We start from the raw sequence: 23,246 nt of genomic DNA, 5'->3' as shown, positions 1-23,246 counted from the left end.
TTTGCTCTGCGCACAAAATGCACTCTTCAAACTCAGGTTAAAAAAATGTAATACATTAATAATATTTTCTACTTTCATTGAGTTGTTGTTTTTTTTGTTTTTTTTTTTTAACAACATCAGCCTAATCATAAATATAAAGTATGCATTAATTTTCAGAATTTAAACCCTTTAAATACCAGGTTTCTATCATAATGTCACTATGTTTTTATATGGAAAAATTACACAAATTGATTATCATAATTAATTGATTAACATAGCCTGGGATATGTCAATAATTAGCAGCAACATTGATTTTTATACATTATTATTTTTTGTAAAGTGTAAAATACTCACACTTATACCAATCTGCATACATTTATTTTCTGCTTTCATTAAGTTATTTTTGATTAGGACAACATCAGTCCTAATTAATCAAATATGATTTAATTTCAGAATTTTAATCCTTTAAATGCCAGATTTTTGTCATGATGCCATCATGTTTTTAGATTAAAAAATGAAAATAAAAATAAAAAATACACACATACAAAAAAGTTTTAATATACTATATGAAAGGTAGACTTTTTTTCAATGATCACAGCCTGGGATGTGTCAATGATTTGCAGCAATATTGATTATGAACTAGTAGAAACAGCATGTATTTTTTCCATATGCCAAATATGGTAAAAATGACTTCATCATCTGGAAAATAGTCAAAATGACAAATTCCAAGGCAAAAGCCCAGAATGACACACAGAGAAATGATACAATGCATGTGTTTATGCTTTGATGAAAATCACAGTTAGAATGAGTTTCAATGGAGCATTTTTGCACTTAACAGTCTCATTGTAACAATTTAGCTTCCACAGCATGTTATAGACTTATTGTAGGAGCTGAGCTGGAAATTCCAAGATCAAACTAAAATACACAATATCGCCAAAATGTATGCCATATGAATGAACAAAGCCAAAATTATCAAAAAATTAAGAATGAAAAGTGTGTAAAAAGTGCTAAACCCTAAGGGGTTTACAGTGCTCTGAATCTGGATGCTGCTGGGGTTTCACATGTAATTACACATGCCGACCACTTGGGAGCGCTATAAATCCAAAGAGTCCTTCACTGCAGCTCCAAGCACACTGCACATAATGTAAAACAGCACAGCGCTGACATTGTAAAGCTGTTTCACTGTTTTTCCTTATTGATATAATGTGTCCGTTTTTATTCTAATTGTCCAAAAATAAACACACTTCCTGCTGTAGCAGAGTAAATGCAGTCCCTTTAAAAATGGTCGAAGTCCTGACATGACCTAGACTGTGGACCCTGGGTGTCCTGTTCCAGTTTGGCAGTATTCCACACACCGTGTTAGCGATATACAGGAGTGCCAATAAACAAACACCTTAGCAACAAATTAGCACCTTACTTTAAGCCAAATGCCATAGAATAACTGACAGTTGGAGTATTTTTTGATTCTACAGCTACTTTACACTTCTTCTCTGCTATATTTTAGAGAAAATGTTTTACTTTTTACTCACAATTTTCTGAAAACTGTGGTTACTTTGTAGATTTTACATGAAAACATGGTTGAAGTTTATAGTATGTTGTATTTGTAAAGGATTAAGGGCGGTGACACATGCAGCATTTTTAATCACTCAGGGAACGCAAGGTTGGTGCTGGGTGTTTCTTAATGCCAACTTTCAAGAGCGAAGTGGCAGATTGCATCTGAGGCTGCTAAGCGACCATAACCAGCATGGTTTCATAGCCCTCCTATCAGACATCCTGAGTACAGAGTTGATCCTCCTCCAGCTGTTTCTTAAGTGTGTTTTGGGACTAAAATATAGTCCGTGAGTCAAGCTCAGATGTAGAGGTCAGATGTAAAGTTTATGTTCTGCAGCATAATTTCTGCCTTTTTCTTCTCCCATTAATCATCTGATGACCCCTCAGATTTATCTGGTGATCTTTTGAGGCCTGACCCTTAGGTTGGGAACCACTTGACTGAGCTATTTAACTGTAGTAGTAGTAGTAGTTAAAACTAGGTCAGTTTGATAATAATAATAATAATCATAATGATAGTAATAACAATAATAATAATAATGTTGATGTATATAGCACCTAGATTTATATAGAAGTAATGTGCTAGCACAGTAAATTAAATTATTTATTAATTTAGTAGCGCCTGAGCACCGAACAGTGCAAGGACTCTCTTGGAATGCAAGGAATTATTATTTTCTGCCAAATGAGTCACATTTTTGACGTTGCAACATGCCGTTGACTCCTGTGTTTGATTGGCTCATCCTGAGAAAGCATGTCCAGCTGTATTCTCTTATATGCAATAGTATCTTTTTGCAGGCTAGCAGACAGCAGTTTCAGGACTGCAGATCTAGGACCCTTGTTTTTCACAACAGCACCGCCCAGTGATTTGGATTAATACAAAAAATACAGGATACTTTAAAGGGAAAATATTATTTAACAAGTACCACCAAAATATTACTTTATGAGGATACACTCCGAACTGAACAGACAGTAAGTACTGAATATGAATTAAATTATATTATTTATTGTAAATATAAGAGTATATAAGAGACACAAATATTAGGGAATTGAACAGCTAAATGAACAACATCTGGCCGCATGGCATTGTGTAATGTTAATGTTAAACTAACAATGACAGTACCAGTATTAAAGGCACTAACGTTACAACATATACTTTAGCTAACATTAGCCCACATGTTAACGCCAGCTTGCTGCCCTGGACAGTTTAGGCTTTACTATTTAATGTAAGCTGATAACTTAAGACAGATCATGACATGCTTTTATCTTTGGAAATTTACATTGGCTACTGGAAAGAATTAACCTAAATAACATTATAGATACTAAATCAACAATTAATATAGATGGTCTTGGCAAAATGAAGCTATGTCTTCACTGAATTACTTTAAACTATTGTTCCCAATTTTTTTTTTTTTTTTTTTTTTTTAAACAAATTTTTTTTTTTCACAGTCCATTTCAACAAGTGAATACAAAGCATGGATGTATTAAGCAAAAATTTACAGCTGGCAATGTTCATTCAACCTCACAAGTGCCATCTTCAACAAGTGAATACAAAGCATGGATGGCACATATCAAATTAGCCAAAAGAGAGACCTATAAATTAGTTTGGCTGATAACCAGAAACTCATGAAACTTGATATTGGCCTGGCATATCAGGTGCGGCAAAATGGTTCTACAGTGCCCCCTAACATGTAGCCCCAATGGCCAGTTTCACCTACAATTATGTATCATACCCACCCAGACGCACAAACAAACCTCTTGGACCCAACCCCCAAACCCAACAGGAAGTCACTCATTTCGAATTTTATGCTGATTTTTTGCCAATTTCCGGCCTAGTACTTTTGCGAACTCGTCCCACAGGATTAATCCGATTGACTTCAAATATGGGGTGTCCAAGTTTAGCCCCTTGGTGATGAAAAGTTATCAAAGGTCCATGCAAAACTTTTGTGGTTTTCCCATGATGCTGCGTCAAATTCTGATATTTCGCCATAACAGGAAACTGTTGTAACTTTGGTGTACATTGTCCAATCTACCTGAAACTATAATAATAACTATTATAGTTTAACTATAATAATAATTCACTAGTCGTAATAGTACGACCTAGTAGTATACTACTAAAGTATACTTTTATAAATGTCCCAGACAATTATTCCAATCCAGTTGAAATTCTCTCTGTATGATCTTAAGACCTTCATGACTGAAAGTTATCAAAAACTCTGCACAAAACTTTTACGTGTGTCTGTGTCTTAGCATCAGATGCCGGTGTTTGGCCATGGGGGGGGGGGGTTATTGTAACTTTACATACTCAAATGTTCTCCACACATGTCATGTCAGACAACAGTCCAGCCCTGAGCAGGTCCATATGCTAATTTTCAGTCAGTGTGCCTCAGTAGTGCCCCCTGCATATATATATGTGTAGAAAATCCCAAAAGAAAATCAATTGACTGAACATTCATAACACACTAATCAGAAGTTGTTTCTTCCTTCCACCTTTGGCCACAGCGTCCTCTCATACTCCTCCCCTTAGCCTCCCCAGTGTGTGTGTGTGCCCAGCCTGTTGAACAGCAGCAGCGCCTGAAGCCTGCTGATGCCTAAACGCCGACATGTTAGCTGCTAATAAGTCCCACTGGCATCTCATTCCGATCAGCTTAATTATACAACAAAGCCCCTTTGGCTGTCAGTCAACTTGGCTGTAATCCCCAGCACAAGCACATCATAGTGAGACTCAGCATTAAGCCGATTAATACCAAACACAAGCAGAGCTGATTTGATCTGCAGCTGCGGAGATCCATGAGAATATAAGTGAAAGTGTGCTGCTGCGCTCCAGCTCCGACTCAGCCTGCTGAGACCTCCTCTGTCCTGTTTGCTCAGCAACAGGCTGCCTTTACACCAGCTCAGCCATTCAGCTGAGATTTATTCATTTACTTTCAAATAAAGCTTTAGGATTGAGGCCATTTGCTCTCAAAGAGGAACTCACACATTTCCAGGTGTTTAGAAGTTTCACTGTATATGTAGAAAAGTAGTAGAAAATCTTCAGTCTGTATATTTACCTGTACAGTGAAGTCGAGCTATGGTCATCGCTCAGTTAGGTAATTTAATTGGACTACTGTCCTCGTCCTGCTCCGCAGCAGAATCCATTTACTAAAGGAAGTATGTCCAACTCCACCACGGCAGGTGGAGATATGCCCCCTTTTAGCTAGTTGCAGTAAACTTATGTTATTTATACAGGTTATGATATAGACTGAGTCACAATTATGACTGTTTATTTACATTAAATTTGGGGTAGAAAACCGCAGCATCACGTGGATATAATCAGACGGTGCTGAGCAAAATCTGCCTTCGTTGATTAGTTTTAAGCCACTTAAAAAGTCAATATCAGTTTAAGTGTACGCCGTATTTAGAATATTTTCACTGTTTTAACTTTCCATAAAACAGCCCTTACTGATGGGGATTTGAAACCATATTTGAAGCCTATTAAAAAAACACAAACAAAAAAAAACACCAGACTCCACTGTCAATTTACTCCACTTAATGGCAGAGCTGCTGCTCTACAGCTGCATCCATGAGCTGTTGTGGGCAGTAAAGAGGAGACTATATTTACTCTGTTATATATTTGAATAACTGATATACATATATATATATACACACATATATATATATATATATATATATATATATGTGTGTGTGTGTGTGTGTGTGTGTGTGTGTGTATATATTTTTTATATATATATATATATATATATATATATATATATATATATATATATATATATATATATATATTTTTAGGTGGCTAAAATATGTTTTGTTGCAGCTCCCTCCGTCCAAAACAGGACATCACTTGACCAGTGTTGTGGGACTGTTCTTTGTTTATCAGTGGAAAGGGGTGGCTGGGACCTTTTTATTTAAAATCTATATAGAATACTACCTTTTAAAGCTGTATGACCCTCACCTGATCCAAAATTAAAAACACAAGTCCCTCCTCAGCACTTATACTTTTTTAAATACCTGACCCGTTGTGCAGCTCCCCTTACCCCCGTCATAAACAACAAACAGTCCCTAACCCTCCAAAAATCAAGTTTATTTGTTTTATTTGTTTATTTTCATATTTATTTCTTTTTTTTAAACACTCAAGTTTTTCTCAAGAGCTGCCCAGGAAAATTCATTTAACACTGTCTGATCCCTCCCTGCTTGTTTGTCCTCTCACCTCTGGGTGTAGCTGAATAAGAACCAGCCTGTGACGGTCCACGACGTCCTGCAGATCCTGCGTCTTCATGTCTCTGTGCCACAGTGCGATGTCTTTGGCTACCTGAGCATCAACCACGAGCTGGTGGTCCTCATCACTCCGGTGGACCAGCAGCCAACACCCCTGCAGGTAACACACACACACACACACCAGGTGTTAACCATACATGTACTCTTGCTGGGCGGCCACCCAGATAAACCGATACCCACCCAGGAAGATAAAATCCAAATTCCACTGTTTTTCCAGTCAACGATGTAATTTTACAGGGCACACAGACCATCCGCCCTCCAGCCCCACCAGTGTTTCCCATTAATTACAAAGACTATGGCGGGCTGCCATAGTCTAATTTGTCCCGCCATAGTCTCAGTGGAGCTGGACTGTTAATTAAGAGCCGTATTAAAACACTCTGGGTTATTTATAGAACAGTAGCGGCAGAGACGTGCAGCAGAACGTCAGGCGCGTTAAAAGAAACAGAACCGTTAATTCTGCTGGGCCTAAAACTCTCTTTCACTTACAAAAATCTGCAAATATCTCCTCTCATCCATCGTTCTGATCAGCTGTGAACGTATCAACAGATCAATCGACCTCAGGAGTGATATTCAGCTGCGAAGGAGTTAAAAAGAATTCCACCAGCTGCATTCATGGACCCGCAAAAACGCTGGATATTAGAGTGACACCACAGATAGAGTGACACAAAACGCTAAGCCACGTCCCCCATAGATACACTGAGTTTGGTGGGAATGTCACACAGAGAGAAGTTAAAGCAAAAAAAAGCAGATGATGATGGATGATGAAAGATGGATGATACTGACAGTTTGTTTTTAAGAATAACTTTCTTTTTTTAAAAGATTTTAAAAAGTCGATGGCATGTAACTTTTTTATAAATGTGGTCCATCTGCAATCTATTAAGTAGTATCCAGGCTGGATAAATATGATACATTTCTTATTGTCAAATTCCATTAAGAGACCAAAACTGTTTTTTTATGAAAAAGTATAGTGTGTTTATAGCCTGATTTATCACCTTCCTCTGACCTCAGACCGCAGAGCTCCATTGTTGTCCATAACTCTTAAAAACACATCAGTGATCTACAGTGTTGCACTGGCTGACATGTTCCTTCATTACCATGAACACACACACACTGTAGTTTATTTTGACTCAGTCCCACACACACTGTCCTGTTTCCACAAATACTGACTAGAGCACGGAATGTGGTAAATCTGCTGCTGAAAATAGTCCCCAACAAATGCACTATTTCTTCCTGTTTGAGTGATGTTTGATAACTACATTCAGCTATTCATTCTTAAAGTGTATGTAAGATTTAAATCTTCAGAGCTTAGAGCCCAGCCTGTTCTTATTCCGAAGTCATCAAATACCACGGCTTTTGCAGTGCTTTCAATTTAGAATGTAGCCGACCAGAACTGGTCACACAGAACCTGCTGCATTTGCATGATACGCTGCAGGATGACATCAGGTTGAAACACTGCCTGTAATGACGTAAAATAAGGAGTGCAAGGGCATCCATAGGCCAGTTGGGAGGGGCGGTGGATAGGTCCAGCATACCCCAGACTTTCATGAGGGAGTTCGGTGTTTGCTTCCTATCCTGATGTTTTTTTCTACACCTTAGCATGTGCCTTACTTCCCTTAATCTTAAAAAAGCGTGCCAGCGTGAGCTTTTGTTACCGTCCAAGTGTTGGTTGCCATGTGCTGTTGTTGCCTAAACATAACCATGTGCAGTGTAATCCCACCATGTGCTTGTGTTGACATCAGCGTAGCGGCATCCTGGAACATCAACAGCAGACACAGAAGGATACCTCAAGCATAAAATGTAAATGTGGAGGCCCATTGCAAAACAGCAACATGCGACTACTTGAGATGAAAACATGCTAAAGAGCCACAGACAGGAAGTTAGAAAATATTTAGAGATTGACTGGTTTGGGGCTTTTTTATTGTATTTGTTGTCATGAATAATGAATAACACCAGCCTTAGTGCTGGATGTCTAAATCAGTTACATGAGGTCACATGACACTGTCATACAAAACGAATTCCAAACTATATTACTAGAAACAATTGACTCCCCTCCAAATTTCAAATTGGATGGACAATAACAAGAAGTCTGCTATTACCTGTAAATACATGACACTATAACCCATAGAGGCATAGAGGTCTGACCAGGCAGGTCATATTTTTTTCATAATTCTGTGACCGTGGCTTTTAAGTGCAGATTCTCTCAACATTGTATTGTGGGTAAGTAAAATAATTACGACTCAATTTTAGATTGCTATCACATTTATGACTGACTTTATAAGACAAAATGCTGTTCATGACTGCAATTGTCAAGTTAAATGCATTAAAATACTATAAGCAAGATTAAAGAGTGTGGAGCCAGGACCCTCAACCTCACAGCAAACTCCACTCTGTGCTCCAATAAATACAATTATCATAAAGGTTCATTTGTTATGTATGAATATATTTATTTTTGCATGTTCAGGTTGCACAGTTTTGTCCTGACACAGAAGCTCTTTCAGTTTTCCAGTTTCTTTTTACACCTACACATTATAAACACGGCTGTATTTAGCTCTGCTAATTATCCACATCTCTCCCTCTGGACATAAATATTTATGCTCGATGTGATTAGAGTAGAAGACTGAGGGGGAGGACGCGTCTGTCTCCTTCACTCAGTTCTCTTTTTCCACTTTCCATTTGCATTATTTTAATGCCATCATTGTTTATTATAGAGTATTATATACTATATTTTGAAAAACAAAAACAGTTTCTCATAACAGAATATTATGTAAATCATATTTAAAAAATAACACAAATTATTATTATATTATTAACTTTATTATCATAAAGAGCGATTATTTTTCATACAAAATTCCCAAATTACTCCCACAATATATGACTGAAAAGTTGTTTCTTACACACACAAAAATAAAATGATGTCAGTAGTAAAAGCATGTACTGCTCATCATTATCAGCATGCCAAAATGCTCATAATGCACCAAAACATCAACAACCTGTTTAATTATGCTGAACATGTTTGTAGCCATATTTTACATTTGCTCAATCTGTAAAATCCAAGTAAAGTTATTTGTGTATTTGTTATTTGTGTATCAGCCACCAGCATCAGTTTAAAAGAGCTTTGCAATGCTCTCTCAGCATTTTATGGGCGTCTACAACTACACAGTAAATTCAGAGAGTAAATGACCTTCTTTTGTTCAAAGAAAAAAACACCTTTCTAGAGTGATGTGATCTAATTAACAACTGATAATTAGCTCATCTTTGCTGGTTTATTGAAACAATTTAATTTCCTTTGAGTGTGAGAGATGATAATGAAGTGATAAATTTAATAAAGTGCTCTTAAGAAGTTGGTAACAGGCATGCAATTATCTCTTTACTCCTTGTGAATGGTAATATGACAGCATTTAATTCAGAGTTGTTTCATAATGAAACTGTTATGGAAATGTTACAGGTCCAAGCGAGATGATCATGTGTAAACTTGACTGAGGTGCTTGTTGTGATATAAGACAATCATCACAATGGAACAGAGTGCCCCAGGAATGACATTTTTTCTGTGGACTGGTGCAGAAGTTAAAATCAATTTTTGCGCTACTTACTTCAGGCTTGTCAGAATAATAAATATGCAATAGAGCCCTCCCAAACTGTTAAAAAAAAATAAACAAAAGTAATATTCTCATGCCTGTTTTCCTTATTAAACCTCTGAAACCTAAGAAAATAAAAAATCAGGAAAAAAGAAAAATAATGAGCAACTTGGCAACAAATTGCCAACGTAAAAAAAAATCCAAAAAGCTATATTAAATTCTCTGTCTTCTCTCAATTATGTATTAAATATATACTGTATATATATATATATAAACAAACAACATTTTCATTAGGTCATTTTCTTGTTTTCTGTTTGTTTTTACTTGTCTTTCTTTTTTCTTTCCTTCTTTCAACTCTTTACTTCTTGCTAATTTATGGGCCATTTTTTGTTAATTTGCTCGTCAACCCCTTCCAAAGTTTTTGAAAAAAATCAAGCAAATTTGTTTTGTTTTCAAAGGGTTAAACAGCATTCAGTCAAAGAAGACTGACAAATTTAATTGCTTTGTTAACTCATCAAAAAACAAAAAAATAAACTCACCCAAACCACCTTAGTTACTCTCACTAGTAATTTAATTAGTAAATCCACTTTTCCAACAATCACCAGCTCTGGTTTGGTCAAAATAAATCCTTGATTCACCAAGTTAGATGTAAAAAAAACATGCCATTATTCTCCTCGCTCTCTCTCGCTTCTCCCTCCACCACTAGGTGTCACTGTGTCTTTCAGCTCAGCTGCCTGTTCCACCAACAGAGACCGTAGACTGAGCTCTAGTGGTGCGTGCTGTGCACTACATAAAGTGACTTTAATAGAATGAGAAACACCGGTATTTGAAATGGTATTGAAAAAACATACTTTCAGGATTTCTGAATACCATGGTATATCATGACGCTGCCCAAGCCTAATACAGTCTATGATTATTACTTCCTGCATCATTTTGCAGAGTTGCAGTTACCAGAAGGAAGGCAAAGCAACCTGTACACCACTGAGACTGCACCTCCGCATGACGGAAACATCACTTTGCTTTTATCCCAGCTCTTGTATTTTATATCTGTGGACTCAGAGACATGATTTCTTAATTGATTGTAATTTTAAATGACATAAAATCTCATATTATTACCTCAAGTCATGAAAGGGGATCATGTCAGGTTGCTCTAATGGGAAGAGTTTTATGTGTGCCAACCAGTAAGTGGGTTAAAAACACAGTACAGCTGCACTCTATCTGGAGCTGAGGTGTCTTCAGGCTGGTGTTTAAATGCTGCTGCTGATAGCAATCTAATCTAATCTTAGACTGGAATCAGTTCATGCCCAAAAGCACCAAACATGCTTCCCACAAAATCTGCAGATAGTCTGTTACTGTGTAGGGAAAGAATTAAAGGAGGGAAAGGAGGAGAGTAACAAAGAAAGACATGAAGCCAGAGAATAGAACAGCAATTTTCACATTAACCTTGAATTTTTACTGTGTACTGGCACCTCTTTGAGTCGAGAGAATGATGAGAATAGTTCTCAGTCTATTTACACAATAGTGTTTCAAAGTTCAGCTTGAATAAAGTAAATACCAGACTGCATCAGTTCAGCCTGACTGCCTTGATACTTTTCTGTATAACATAACTTCCCCTGGAAAAGATCGACATCATCACTTCTAGGCAGCAGAAACAACAGCAGAATGCATAATTCCTGCGACGTTCTTGCAGAGGGAAAGTTTCGCCAAGATTACATTAGTCATTCATTTCTAAGGAAATCGTGAACACATTTAGTATAGCTATTGATGGTCACAGGAGACATCGGGGCCTGTGGGAGGAAGGTGCCGGTATGACGGCACAGATTTTTCAGTGTTTGTTGGTGCTGCAGTCTTTTTTTAGCTCAAGGTCTTTCTATTCCACTGAATAAAAGCAAGAAGCATTGACATTATAGCTACAGTGTTTCTGAAGGGGAAAGTGTTGTTGAAAAGAGGTAGAAAAAAAACATGTTTTGTCTCTATAGCTAATGTGAATGTTTTTTATAACTCATCCATTTACGTTTTATTGAGGCCCAATGTTACATACATTTTAGGGCGGTGTTCACATGGACTCAATACTGCTGGCTAAGCATTAGGTCGAAAACTATCTTAACGTTCACCTCGGTTTACCATTCTTTGTGTAAATTAAACAGTGTTTATATGCCTCTGCGATGGCGCAAGCCAGGCATTATGAATTTGGGCTTTTCGTCCATGCATCTCACTGTAATTAATGCAATATCTTTAAGGACACCTTAAAAGAATTTCTGCAAATGGACTTGGAGTGAAGGATGAACTTATAGAGAACCCAGTAATGAGTCCTAAACATTTGACATTTGTTAGCAGTTTTGCACCAACAGCACCAAGGAATCATGAAGAGAACTAGTTTAAGAACCAAACCTAACTTGGTGAAAAAGTGGTAGCAGATAGCTTTACCAGCTATCGATAGGCTTAATCAGAATTATGTAAACTCATTTGGTGTGTGTGTCATTTGGATGTTGTTTTGTAAGTAAAAGTCATGCACTCCAGTTTTAAAGCAGTGACCATGCAGCCTGTTCTCATTCTGAAGCTGTCAAATACAGCTGCTTTTGTAGTTATTCTGGCATGAGATTCTGATGCCGAAAGCCACCTTTTGCATCTGTATGAATCGCCACCGGACAGCACCTGCAGCATCAGCATGATTCGGGCAGTGTGAGTCGAAACCGGACGGACCCTGTCATGTCCATTTGATACACTGTTATGCGCCATCAGGTTGAAACACTGCCAGTAAAAACATGATATAAGGATCATAAAGGTCCATAAAGGGTAAGCGGGAGGCGCAGTGGATGGATCCAACAAACCCAGACTTTTATGCTGGAGTCTGGTGTTCACTTCCTGCCTAAAGGTGTTTTTGTACACCTAACCATGTGCCTCTTTTGCCTAATCTTATCCATCCCTGCCCTTGTTATGTAATCCTGAGCATGAGCTTTTGTTGACCTCCTGGTTTCAGTTGCCATGTGCTTTGAATGCCTGAAGAACCACATGCAGTGTGATCCCACCATGTGCTTTTGTTTACATCACAGTAACGGCAAACCAGAACATAAATAGCAGACATAGAAGGATACCTAGGGTGTAATGTGCAGATGCATTGACGCAGTGGCAATATGTGATGACTTGGGATGAGAACTTGTTGAAAAATTAGCATAATATGTCTCATTCATTCATTGTCCGTAACCGTTGGTCCTCTTAAAGGTCGTGGTGGGGCTGGAGCCTTTCCCAGCGAGAGGCTGGGTACACCCGGACAGATCACCAGATCACAGGGCTTTTCAATTCCAGTTTGACTTTAGGCCCCATTTGCACCTGGGATTAACATATAATCTGTGTCTGGATACATGACCTAAATACTGTTGTGAATCACTTTGCATTCACACCCAACAAAAAATAAGCATTCTTTTTTTAATCACAAATGTGCTTTCCTTATCTAGATGGATATATATTTGCATATTTCATGTCTATACCAGGGGTGGGTTGAACGTATATTACATGGAACATGCATTACTGTTTAATTATAAATAAAGGCTGATAGAAATGGAAGGGGCTGATGTATGTGCTTAATGCTTTGTGTAAACAACACTCCTACCATATGTTAGGTTTATTCCCCCCAGATGTTTTCAGCTACTTTGCCTTAATCAGTGTGGTAATGTAGCTGAAAACACTTTGGGAATAAACACAGCATATAATAGAGGAGCTGCTCCTTGTTTGAGTGGGTTTAGATTGTTTGTGCCTCTACAGGTTTGCTACTTGCTGTGTATATACTGCCTGAATACCAAAGTTTTTCAAATAGTCTGGTACAATGTGTTTTCTAGGGCTATATTTTATTTTACGGGTTAGGATGAAACAAGAAACAACATCTCTGCACTCTTCACCAGCCATTTTTTTACACCTTCAGTTTTCACCTGCAGTACTCTTGCTTCACTCTCTCAAGGCCACAGCAATAATGAGCCCAACTTGTAGAACTAACAGTTGTACAATGCATCATTTATGCTTTGAGAAATTCCAAAAACTTGCAGCTGAGCAGGAGCACAATTGGACTAAAAAGAAAAGACCTAGAGAGAAGAAGGTGTGCAGGAAAACAGACACATGGAGTTTTTGAAAAACAATATCAATACTTGATTGAAACTTCATTAGCTCTTGTACCACAACCACAATAAACTAGATTTTATATATCATAAAGGATGAGAGGTAAATGAATGGCATTGTAATTAAAAAAAAAAAAGGGCAACCGAAGTAAAAAGACAAGGATGAAGATGAAAAAACAGAAAACAAGCAAGTCTCAGTGTGTAAGGGAAGCTTATTAGCAATTTTAGCTGTTACTAGGCAACAGCATCTTCAACTTGATTGTACAGTAAAGTAATATTCATCCCCAGGTTGACGGCAGCAGTGCCAGAACTTTCAACAATTCTAATCACATCTGAACACTGTGCACCTGTATGCTCCTCAAACAAAGCTTTTTTGGCAAAGTACAGCCACCAACCTTGAAACTGAATGATGAAGCATAGAATGGCTTTCCATTCATTCACCAAAGTTCTCCCAGTTTAAATTCTGTATTCAGTCATCAGTCACAGCCAACTACTGTTCCAGCTCTACATCCACATCCAGCCAAGCACAGTCCACAACAGCAGTGATCTCACCCCGACTGGTTTATCAAGAATACTATAGGAGCTGACTTGTGTGGGTAACACAGTATCCTAGAATGCATTTTGTTATTTGTTGGTCTTCAAAAGTGGTCTGCAGCTTGGCAGGCACCTTGCGTTGGTAAAACACCATCCACCATCCCCTCAGCCCACACATGACAAATTCAACTCATGTACTATGTCACTTTAGGAACATTGATAAAATGCCAAGTGGCTACTTCAGGCTGGCTCCAAAACAAAGTAAATCTCAGTCCATTCTCATTCATAAGTTGTCAAATACTGCACCTTTTGCATTGATTTTGGTGCCATAAGCCACCTTTCAAGGACTTATGACCAGTACCAGATAGCTCGATGGCACTAGTGCACTAGACTAAACAGAATATAACAACGGATGTTCAAAATGCTCAGGTGTCACGTGACTCACGGAGGCTTCAAATAGTTCCCGGAAGTCTGTGGCAGGCTGTTTGAATACATTATACGGAGAGACAAAACTCTGATATTCACTAAATAGCAGCCAATAACTGCATTGATTTATTATATACACGGAGCGCATTCTATGTAGTTTCATTATTATATTGTTTTTTAAAGTAAAACGTGCTAATATTTGAAAAATAAATTTAACAGCTATGGTTAGATTTGACTAATTAATCTCACACTTGAGGGATTCCCATATTTCAGCAGCTCAAGAGTCAGAGGCAACAGAAAAAAGCTAAATAAGATTAAATTACAAAAATAAAGTATATTTATTATATATATATATATATATACATACATACATATATATATATACTGCATTAGAGCATTTTACCCAAACAAAGACCACACCATTGGGAAGCCTTGTTTATGGTTTAATAAAAATAAGAAACAAGGAAAGGCTTGCAGAGGACAGGAAGCTGATACTCAGGATGAGGGTGCTGTCTCATTGCAGGGAGTCTCCAGACTCCATTGAATCCTGTGTAGCTCTTTTCCCTCTTTCAGCAAAAGAGCTACACAGGAGAGAGGGTTAGACATACCTTTATAGGCCTGGGTGGGAAAGCGCTTCGGGAGATGAGGCGTGTTTGTTCCCCAACTTCAGTTATGGAACTTTGTTAGTTGTGTTAAGTTTGCGCTTATCATAGTGAATTACTCACTTGGAAATTAGCTTTTGCTGTGCTAACCTCAGCATTTGTCTTTAGTGTGTCATAGGCCTACAAATATTGGTCCATTTTTATTAATTTATCAGACTTTGATCCTGATCCTTGGTCAACCTGCCCATCCCTGTGTCCAAGCTTTTTCATTTGTTTAAAAAGGTCTAGGCTACTTCATTGTTCTATGTCGTCACACTACTGTTAACATAAGAGAGTGATTTTAATACAAAGTGTAAACCACCGCATGTGAATGCATGAATTAGTCAGATTTGTGCTTCAGAGGAGAGCCTTCATCAGGCTGTGTAATATTGCCTTCAACTGTATTTCTATGTTATTGAACTGCTTTTAAACTAAAGGCATCTGTGTTTTCATAACTCGCCTTGAAATAGTTCCTCCAGCACCCAGTACTCCTATTGTAAGTCACCAATATACAATAACAAGATTACATAATAACACCATAAAAAATATATGTACAGCATGATTAATAATATAATACAGTAGTGTAACAATTTCAGTATTTAGAATAATTCCCCATTAAGCCTAGTTTGTTTCATTTTTATAAATGACTGTGATCTCATTCAGGTCTTTCAGCTTCCCTCCCTTTGCCATCAATGGAAAATCAGCTGAGCTGAAACATAATAAAGACAAACGGAGTCAACAGAATCACAAAGCTATAAACATTCACCCTTAAATTACATTTCTGTTTACAGTTATGTTTTTTTATGTTCTGTTTAGATGTCTCAAGATGCTCTGTTAGCATGTCTGTTATTACGGAAATCTATTAATTTAGCAGCAGATAATTCAATATCATGCTTTAATGCACATGTTAATTTAGCTAAGATATGCTGATAATATAAAAAACAATTCTTTAGACGTCTTACCCTGTTAAAGCCAATCACAAATGGTCTCCTCTGCTGCAACTCCACTGCACCACAAGCAATTAATGCTACTTCCAGGAACTGTTTTGTTGCTCCACGTTCCTCCAAGTTCTGCTGTGAAATAACGATCCATTGGAGTAAATAGAGATGACGCGACTCTCTCTTAAAGGGCGCTGGATGGCACTTGCCGCAGCAGAATGATACGATGAGGGGGGAATCAGTTGAGAATGTAGCAGGACAGAACCTGTCGCATCTGCATATACACAGCTGGACAAAAATCCCTTTAGGGCGGGCAAGAAGGAGGGGTAGTAAATTGATCCAAAAATCCCTGGACTTTCATGCAGGAGTCTGAGAGGCCGTTTACATGACAAAGGCTCTTGCACGAAATCTGAAACTTTTGTTGCGGTTTGGCCTGTAATTCACATAACAACAGGGTCTAAAGTGTAATCTTTTAAATGTGCAACACCTTCTGTGGCCATGTGAACTGGCAATGCACGGATCCTGTGAGAAAGATGCCATCACGGCTGCACTTTATGCATGTGCCTTATGTTGGTACGTGGTGTTGTTCTACAGTGTGTAAATACAAAGTTACACCACCAACCACTGGCCTGGTGTGCATACTAAAGCCTTCTCGGCTTGTTTTTTGCATAGCCATACAGATGCCTTTTTTTTTAATTTTAATTGAAATGCGAAGGAAAGTCTTTTACGTTTAGAGTAGGACAGTTCTCGTCTAAACATGGCCTGAATGTGACATTTTTTTCTACACCTTACCATGTGCATCTTTTGCCAATTCCTAACCATTTGTTAACATGCATATATTGACGTCCCAGCGTTGGTTGCATAGCAAAGTGGCAAAATGTGAGGACTTTGGATGAGAACACATTGAAACACAAGTCCACAAACCAATGGCTGACAACACAGTAGCTATATGCATTATTTTTTGCAGTCAATGTATCATGCATATGAAATGTGCAAATATAACATATCTGTGGTTTGCGGAAATGTACAATACCAGTAATTTCCTCTGCTGAAGGAGCTGCACTGTGAACAGTTCCTGTGTAAAAGTATACTATATGAAAAATATACAATACAACCCATATCCCCAGGTTCTTCTTTTTCAGGAGCAGATTTTGGCAAGAATTCTGTGCAAACACAGGATTGGTATTTGACCCTCGTCCGGTGTGGACATCCTGTAAAACACACTACATCTAACATGTAACTGGACTAATTCATACACATGATAACAGGTGAATGACAGTGATTTGCTGACATCCAGTCTGTCATAAAAGCAAAGTGCATTTAAAAACTAATAAAAACAGATCGATACAGTGAGATGCTGGCAGTGCTCCCATGCTGACTCAGATGGAGGAGTTGGGAAATCAGAGTGTTGAGCGTGCTCTCTTGTATTTTCCAGATCGAAGCCTGCAGTAAGGAGGCCGAGAAGATCGATTCCCTCATCAACTATGCCAGCCCTACGCTTGTCTCCCACGTCCCCCTTTCTGCCTTCCTCATGTCCGAGATCAAGACCTCCTCCATCCGCTCATCTGGGGGCGCTCTGCCTTCACCTCTGTCACCAGGGCTGTGCCTCCTCCTGGGCCTCCTCATCACTGCAGCCCCTACTGCCCTCCACCAGGTCTAATTATCCCTATCTAGCCTCTCTCACTAACTTTTGAGTGTTCCAAAGTACCCCCCACCTTCTGCCCCTCTTCCCAGGATGATGGGGATGTTATGAGGTGAGTGTATTCAGTGGCGAAGGAAGAAGCGGTGGTGACGCCTTTTTCGACAATCATTCCTATTGACTCACCTGCGTGCCAAACAATCAAGGCGGTGGAAAAGCTATTATTTTGAAAAGCTTTTGTATCAACAGTGTTATTCAGTGGAAGAGTTAGTCACTGGGTCTCCCTCCAGTGAAGTGTGCTTAAGTGTGTGTGTGTGTGTGTGTGTGTGTGTGTGTGTGTGTGTGTGTACGTGCGCGTGCATGTGTGTGTGTGTGTGACCTTTAAGAAGCATTTGACTTCATACCAGCAGTGTTTATCCATTAGTCCCAGCAGCAAGCTCTCCTCTCGAAGCTGTCAAGTGGGATGTAAATTTCATGACTCACTCTGTCTTGCGTTGAGGCTTTGTGTGTGGGTTTATGTGTGAGTGTGTGTGTTTGTGCATGTGTGTGTGTCTGATTGAATTTCGGAGACAGACGAGGACAAAACATCCCCGTCTGGCAGCACATCTGTCTAACAAATTACCCAAAATTCCCTCAGCCACACACACTTTTACACACACACACACACAGATTGGTGTCACTCAGTCCAGACTTCAGTGTAAACCAACTATTAGATGGAGTCTGATTCCAGTGATACTCTTCAAGCCTCCGGTTACGAGAATGCACAGTCTGTACCCCAGTGTACTGTATATACATGTGAGGTGTATATGGACCTCGTCTTTGAACCTCTAACCTCAGCAGTATTAGTGCCATGCTCATGGACTGAGCCAGCTCAGACGAAACGAATCCAGCCTCCAAAGTCGGTTCCAAGTACTGACCAAACAAAGTTACAGAAAGTCAATCAGAAATGTTGAAATATTAAGGGAGGCCTGCTTGTGTTCTGTTTCACGCAGCAGCGCAGTGAGGCAGATCAGAGCTGAAGCTGTGGTCAGGGGTGTTATTGGTTAGATGTCAGTTTTACCTGACGACATGAGGCTTTTCTCCTGGTAACACTTTATCTGATTTTCTATTCATGAACTATCATTCATACATTATAAGTACACTCCCAGTGCATGAAAAACAAAAATCAAAACATGATGTAATATTTACAATGACAATAATGTGTCACAGAAAAAGAAAAAGGAGTAACAATTAATTCTATCATAAAAGAGCAGCTAATGTCCGTACCAGTGTCGCCTGATAACTCAAGTTGTGAGTACTTCTGCTAAGCGTTTTCCAAAGTGTAACATAATAGATTTCCTACTTTTTAGCTTGTTTCACAGCCATGTTAGCAAGGGCATAACTTTGGTTTGAGAGGCTGTGCATTCAGTGATGCTTCAAAAGTAGTAATGCACAGTGCCTTGTTGTCAAAAATTTACATCCAGTAGTCAAATTAAAATATTTTTTGCATGAAAAAGATTGAGTTTTAGTCCATGCTTACAGCGGCATGACATGATAATTTAGCTCTAAGACAGAAATCAGAGGGTTCATTGTGATGGATGACCCATCTCACACTTTGCAGTTCTACAAGTTGTTATTACAGCGTTGTGAAATGAACTGAAACCAATCGCTGTCTGGAGGAAACAATTTAAAATTTGATTGTGTGCTTTGGCAAATGGTCGACAAGAATGCTGAGCAGTTGATTTGTAATTGAAGGAATACTTTGCCAGTTCATTGTTGCATTTTCATGAAGTCAGAGGACTTGCAAAAGCTTTTAATGGTCAACATGAGATATCCTGACTTTTAGTCCCTTGAATTGGATTCTGAAATTTCCATAACCCATTTTACCATGAAATTTTTTGGATCCTCATTGTTTGATAAACGCCAGCATCCTCATATAGTTTTTATGCCACCATGCTGGAGTCAGCTGAGGCTGGAGGCATTATGTTTTTGGGTTGTTCATTGGTCAAAGGTCAGTGTCAGGGTGACCTTACAAACCATGTTTTTGGCCATAAATCGAGAATTCTACACTCAAATTTCACACAAATATCTAATTGGATATAATGATTAAATTCTGACTTTTATAGCAAGGAAGTCAAAGGTCAACTGGTAAATCATAACGGTATGCAAAATCACTTTTCTGGCCATTACCCAACATCATAAGTCAGTAACAGAATGAGAGACATTTGATCAGACACTAAATTGGGAACACTAATCTTTGGTGTCCTCCTTGAAACTGTGTTGAATGAATGGATTAACCGCTTACTGAAGAAGTGTGTGAAGCATCCATGTTTTCACAGACATGGACTATGTGAGTAGTTCTTGCTTAGTCTCCAAGACTAAGCAGCGATAACCCCAACAACATCATTTATTGGACCAATAAATTATTAGCAAATTGGGTAATGTCTCTTTAGTGGGCCACAACATGCCAAATCATTGTATTCCTTCACATTTGTTGAAACAGCTGAAGTGAAGTTTGAGGAGCCGCTGTTAATAAAGTGTTACCAGGACGTCCCCCAGCAGAAAAGCCCTGACCACCCCTCCCTTTGTGTGAGGCCAGTAGCTCTGAAAGGCATTAAAGGGATGCTTCCTGTCTGTACATATGAACTAGAAGCCATGTAATAACAAAAGGACAATCACATAGTCACTACCCACAATCCATTTTGGGTAGGGAAGATTTCCACAGTATGCCTTGCATATAGTGTCTTATATGAAGTAATAATGAAAATGCAATAACTTTATATTTGTTAAGAAGTGTCTCTATATTTGATGTGTATCTGGATTGAGATAATGATCGCTTATGTGCCATGTTTTTTTTTTAAGCAAGTAGCTGTTATTCTTTATTGCATGATGACAATTATGAAGTGTTTTTACTCCAGAATGTACTACAGTGTGTGTGTTGTCCCGTCTCTGTGTGTTTGTCTCTCTGCCTGTACAGCACAATGTGTCCCCGTCTCTAACAGTATTACTGTGCTAGGCAGCTCTGTAGCGGAGAACCCTCACCACGGCTCCTCCAAATATTATTATTTGTATTATTATTATTTTTAATATAAATATGGTTGTTATGTTTGTGTCCTCTGGAGCCACCAGGAACTTGGTTACTTGTCTTCAGTGTTTAATTTGATTTATTGCCACATTAGAAAAAAAAGAGTTCACACATTCAAAACTTAAAAGTTATAAAGACTAATTGTTTCCTGCTACAGTTTCTCAGATTAAAGAATAGTTAAGCATTTTGGGAAAAAGTACAGACATGATGTCTGGTTAGCTTAGCTTAGCTTAGCTTAGCTTGAACACTGAAAGCAGGGGGAAGAGTTAGCCTGTCCAAAGTTAAATGTAGCCATGAAAACACTTCTAAAGCTGACTAACTAACATTTCATTCACCGAAAAAGAGAAATGCAAAAAAAAAAAAGACAATGGGAAGTTTTAGGGAGTATACTTGTTGGATTAAGACAAACAGTAGTTCTTCATGTGCTAATGTTAGCATTAGCTCCATCAGTTGATTACCAAACTTTTTTTTTTTAATTTCTCAGACTAACTTATATGAAGATGACAATCCAGCAAAATGATCCTGAATAGCATTAGATGGCTACATATCTGATGATGAAGTACTCTGTACTGACTTAAAAATACAAGCTGAAGCTACATGTTCCAGGTAAAAAGTCAGCTCTCTCAACTGTTGGTGAATCCTGAGACAAAAAAAACACTGTATCACATAATAGTTTTTACGCTAAAATTTATTTTTTTTCTAACAATACATTGTTCAAACCCTCCCAATTCTATCAAATGCTGGGTGTTGCATACTGTGATTGGACAAAGATTCCAGGGAGGTGCTTAACAGACAATCATTGAGCCTTAGCAACCTGTTCTATTTCCCAGGTCCCCAAATACTGAGGCTTTGTCACACCACTTTGTCTCATAGCGATGCACATGGCACCCTTTAGCATATCTATGTGATGTACAGCTGAAACACATTTACATGGTTAATGTTGTGAAGCAGTCATGGTTAAGTTTAAGATAAATTAAAATATTTGCTTTTCCACTGCACCAAAAAAAACCAAAAAAAAAACGCTGATGTATGGCTTTGTAAAAAAACACCCACATCAAATGACTCTGAGTCACTGTTATTTATTGCCTCAGGCTCTGATCAGCATTGAAGAAAATACAACACCAGGTGAACATGTTCAAACGTTGATCCAAATTAGTCTGCACTAAGTTAAAAAAAAAAAAACAAAAAAAACAGACTGAGTCAGTTCGAGATATAGAAAAAGAAGCAACCACCATAAAGTTTTCACAGACCTCCATGCTGCTTTCTGTTTCCTAACCTGTTCCGCAGGGTGCCCGTTAACACAGCTCTGCTCTACTGGCAGTGGGAAAGAAAGAGTATTTTTAACGGATATACCTGAGTTTAAAATACTTGCGTAAACATGGTCATTTTCTCAGGTTAGGTTTAGAAAAAAGACCATGCTGTGGGTTAAAATATGTTAACTAACATAATATGACATAAATTTGTCACGTGAGTGATATTGGCGCACAATGACTGTGTGTAAATTGTGTGTTGTTTTTTTAAAACATTGGCTTTTGGTTTTATACAGTGCATAAGTGAAATAAGGTAAAGTTAAAACAACATTGACATTTGGTTTCACATGGGACACAAACGGTGATCTGCTGGATGAAGTCTTGTTTTGTTTGATTCACCTCCCTCCCTCCCACTACTACGACACTTGCTTTCAGTGTCAAGTATTGCTGCAAATGGATTTACACTGGAGTAAGTAAAAAGCCTGGTGTGTCTCATAAAAACGAAAAGGTGCCTATAGGGTCGATCTCACACACCAAGGGGGGACAACCTTAGAGTATTTGAAAACATGAAAACAGGCCAGCTTTAGAAGAAATTGTTGGGTGTACTTGTGAACTTTAAACACATCCAGACTAAGTGTTTCCCCTAACAGCAGTCTTTATGCCAAGCTAAGCTACATATTTTTCCAGCTCCTATTTCCGCAATGACAAATCTGATCACAAAGTGTTAAACTGTTCATGTATTATGATTTTTTGTCCTGTTATACAGCCAAATTGGCATTCCTCTGGAAGCTGAGGAGAGCAGTACTCTTAGCAGGAAGCTCATTTCTCCTGACCTGTGATGTAAATGCAATGATGTGGAGTATAACTAAAGCAGTTAGCTGTCCTGAGCGTAGAAACCCTCAGGCAGGCTGGAGGAGCCAGACCAATCAGCTGAGAGTGTTTCTAAAATGATAACACCAGGACCATTGTTGCTCTCGCTGTGTTTTTCAGTTATATAATGTCCAATTTGTTTTACCAAATTGTCTACGGTTTATAAGACTCACTAAGTGTTCTTTTCTTTTCATCATCGCTCTGTTTTCAAAAGTGCCGTGAATTTTTACAAAAAGAATTGGAAGTGAACAGGATGCATAATTCATGAAATATAAAAAAAAAAAACAATACCACAACCAACAAAGTGTTTTTGCTGTGTGTTTCTTCGCAAACTTCACAAATCCAAACATCACCACTCAAAACCCAAAAGCTGGGATTAACTTTTTAATCAGACTCATTGT

At 38.3% G+C, this 23,246-nt stretch overlaps 1 protein-coding gene across 1 annotated transcript in view; it reads left to right on the top strand.

Annotated features, from left to right (window-relative positions):
* The window catches only part of LOC121960524 (reversion-inducing cysteine-rich protein with Kazal motifs-like), a 91,702-nt gene extending 68,729 nt beyond the window's left edge, over positions 1 to 22,973 (top strand). Inside the window, 2 exon segments of the mRNA XM_042510269.1 lie at positions 5,744 to 5,899; positions 17,458 to 22,973. Of these exon segments, the coding sequence (XP_042366203.1) occupies positions 5,744 to 5,899; positions 17,458 to 17,682 (381 nt within the window). The 3' untranslated portion in view covers positions 17,683 to 22,973.
* Positions 22,974 to 23,246: the final 273 nt, after the last annotated feature.

This window comes from Plectropomus leopardus, chromosome 21 (genome assembly GCF_008729295.1).
Source record: "Plectropomus leopardus isolate mb chromosome 21, YSFRI_Pleo_2.0, whole genome shotgun sequence".
Classification (NCBI taxonomy): domain Eukaryota; kingdom Metazoa; phylum Chordata; class Actinopteri; order Perciformes; family Serranidae; genus Plectropomus; species Plectropomus leopardus.
The sequence above is the reverse complement of the archived record's forward strand: the minus strand, read 5'-3'. Positions and strand labels throughout refer to the sequence as shown.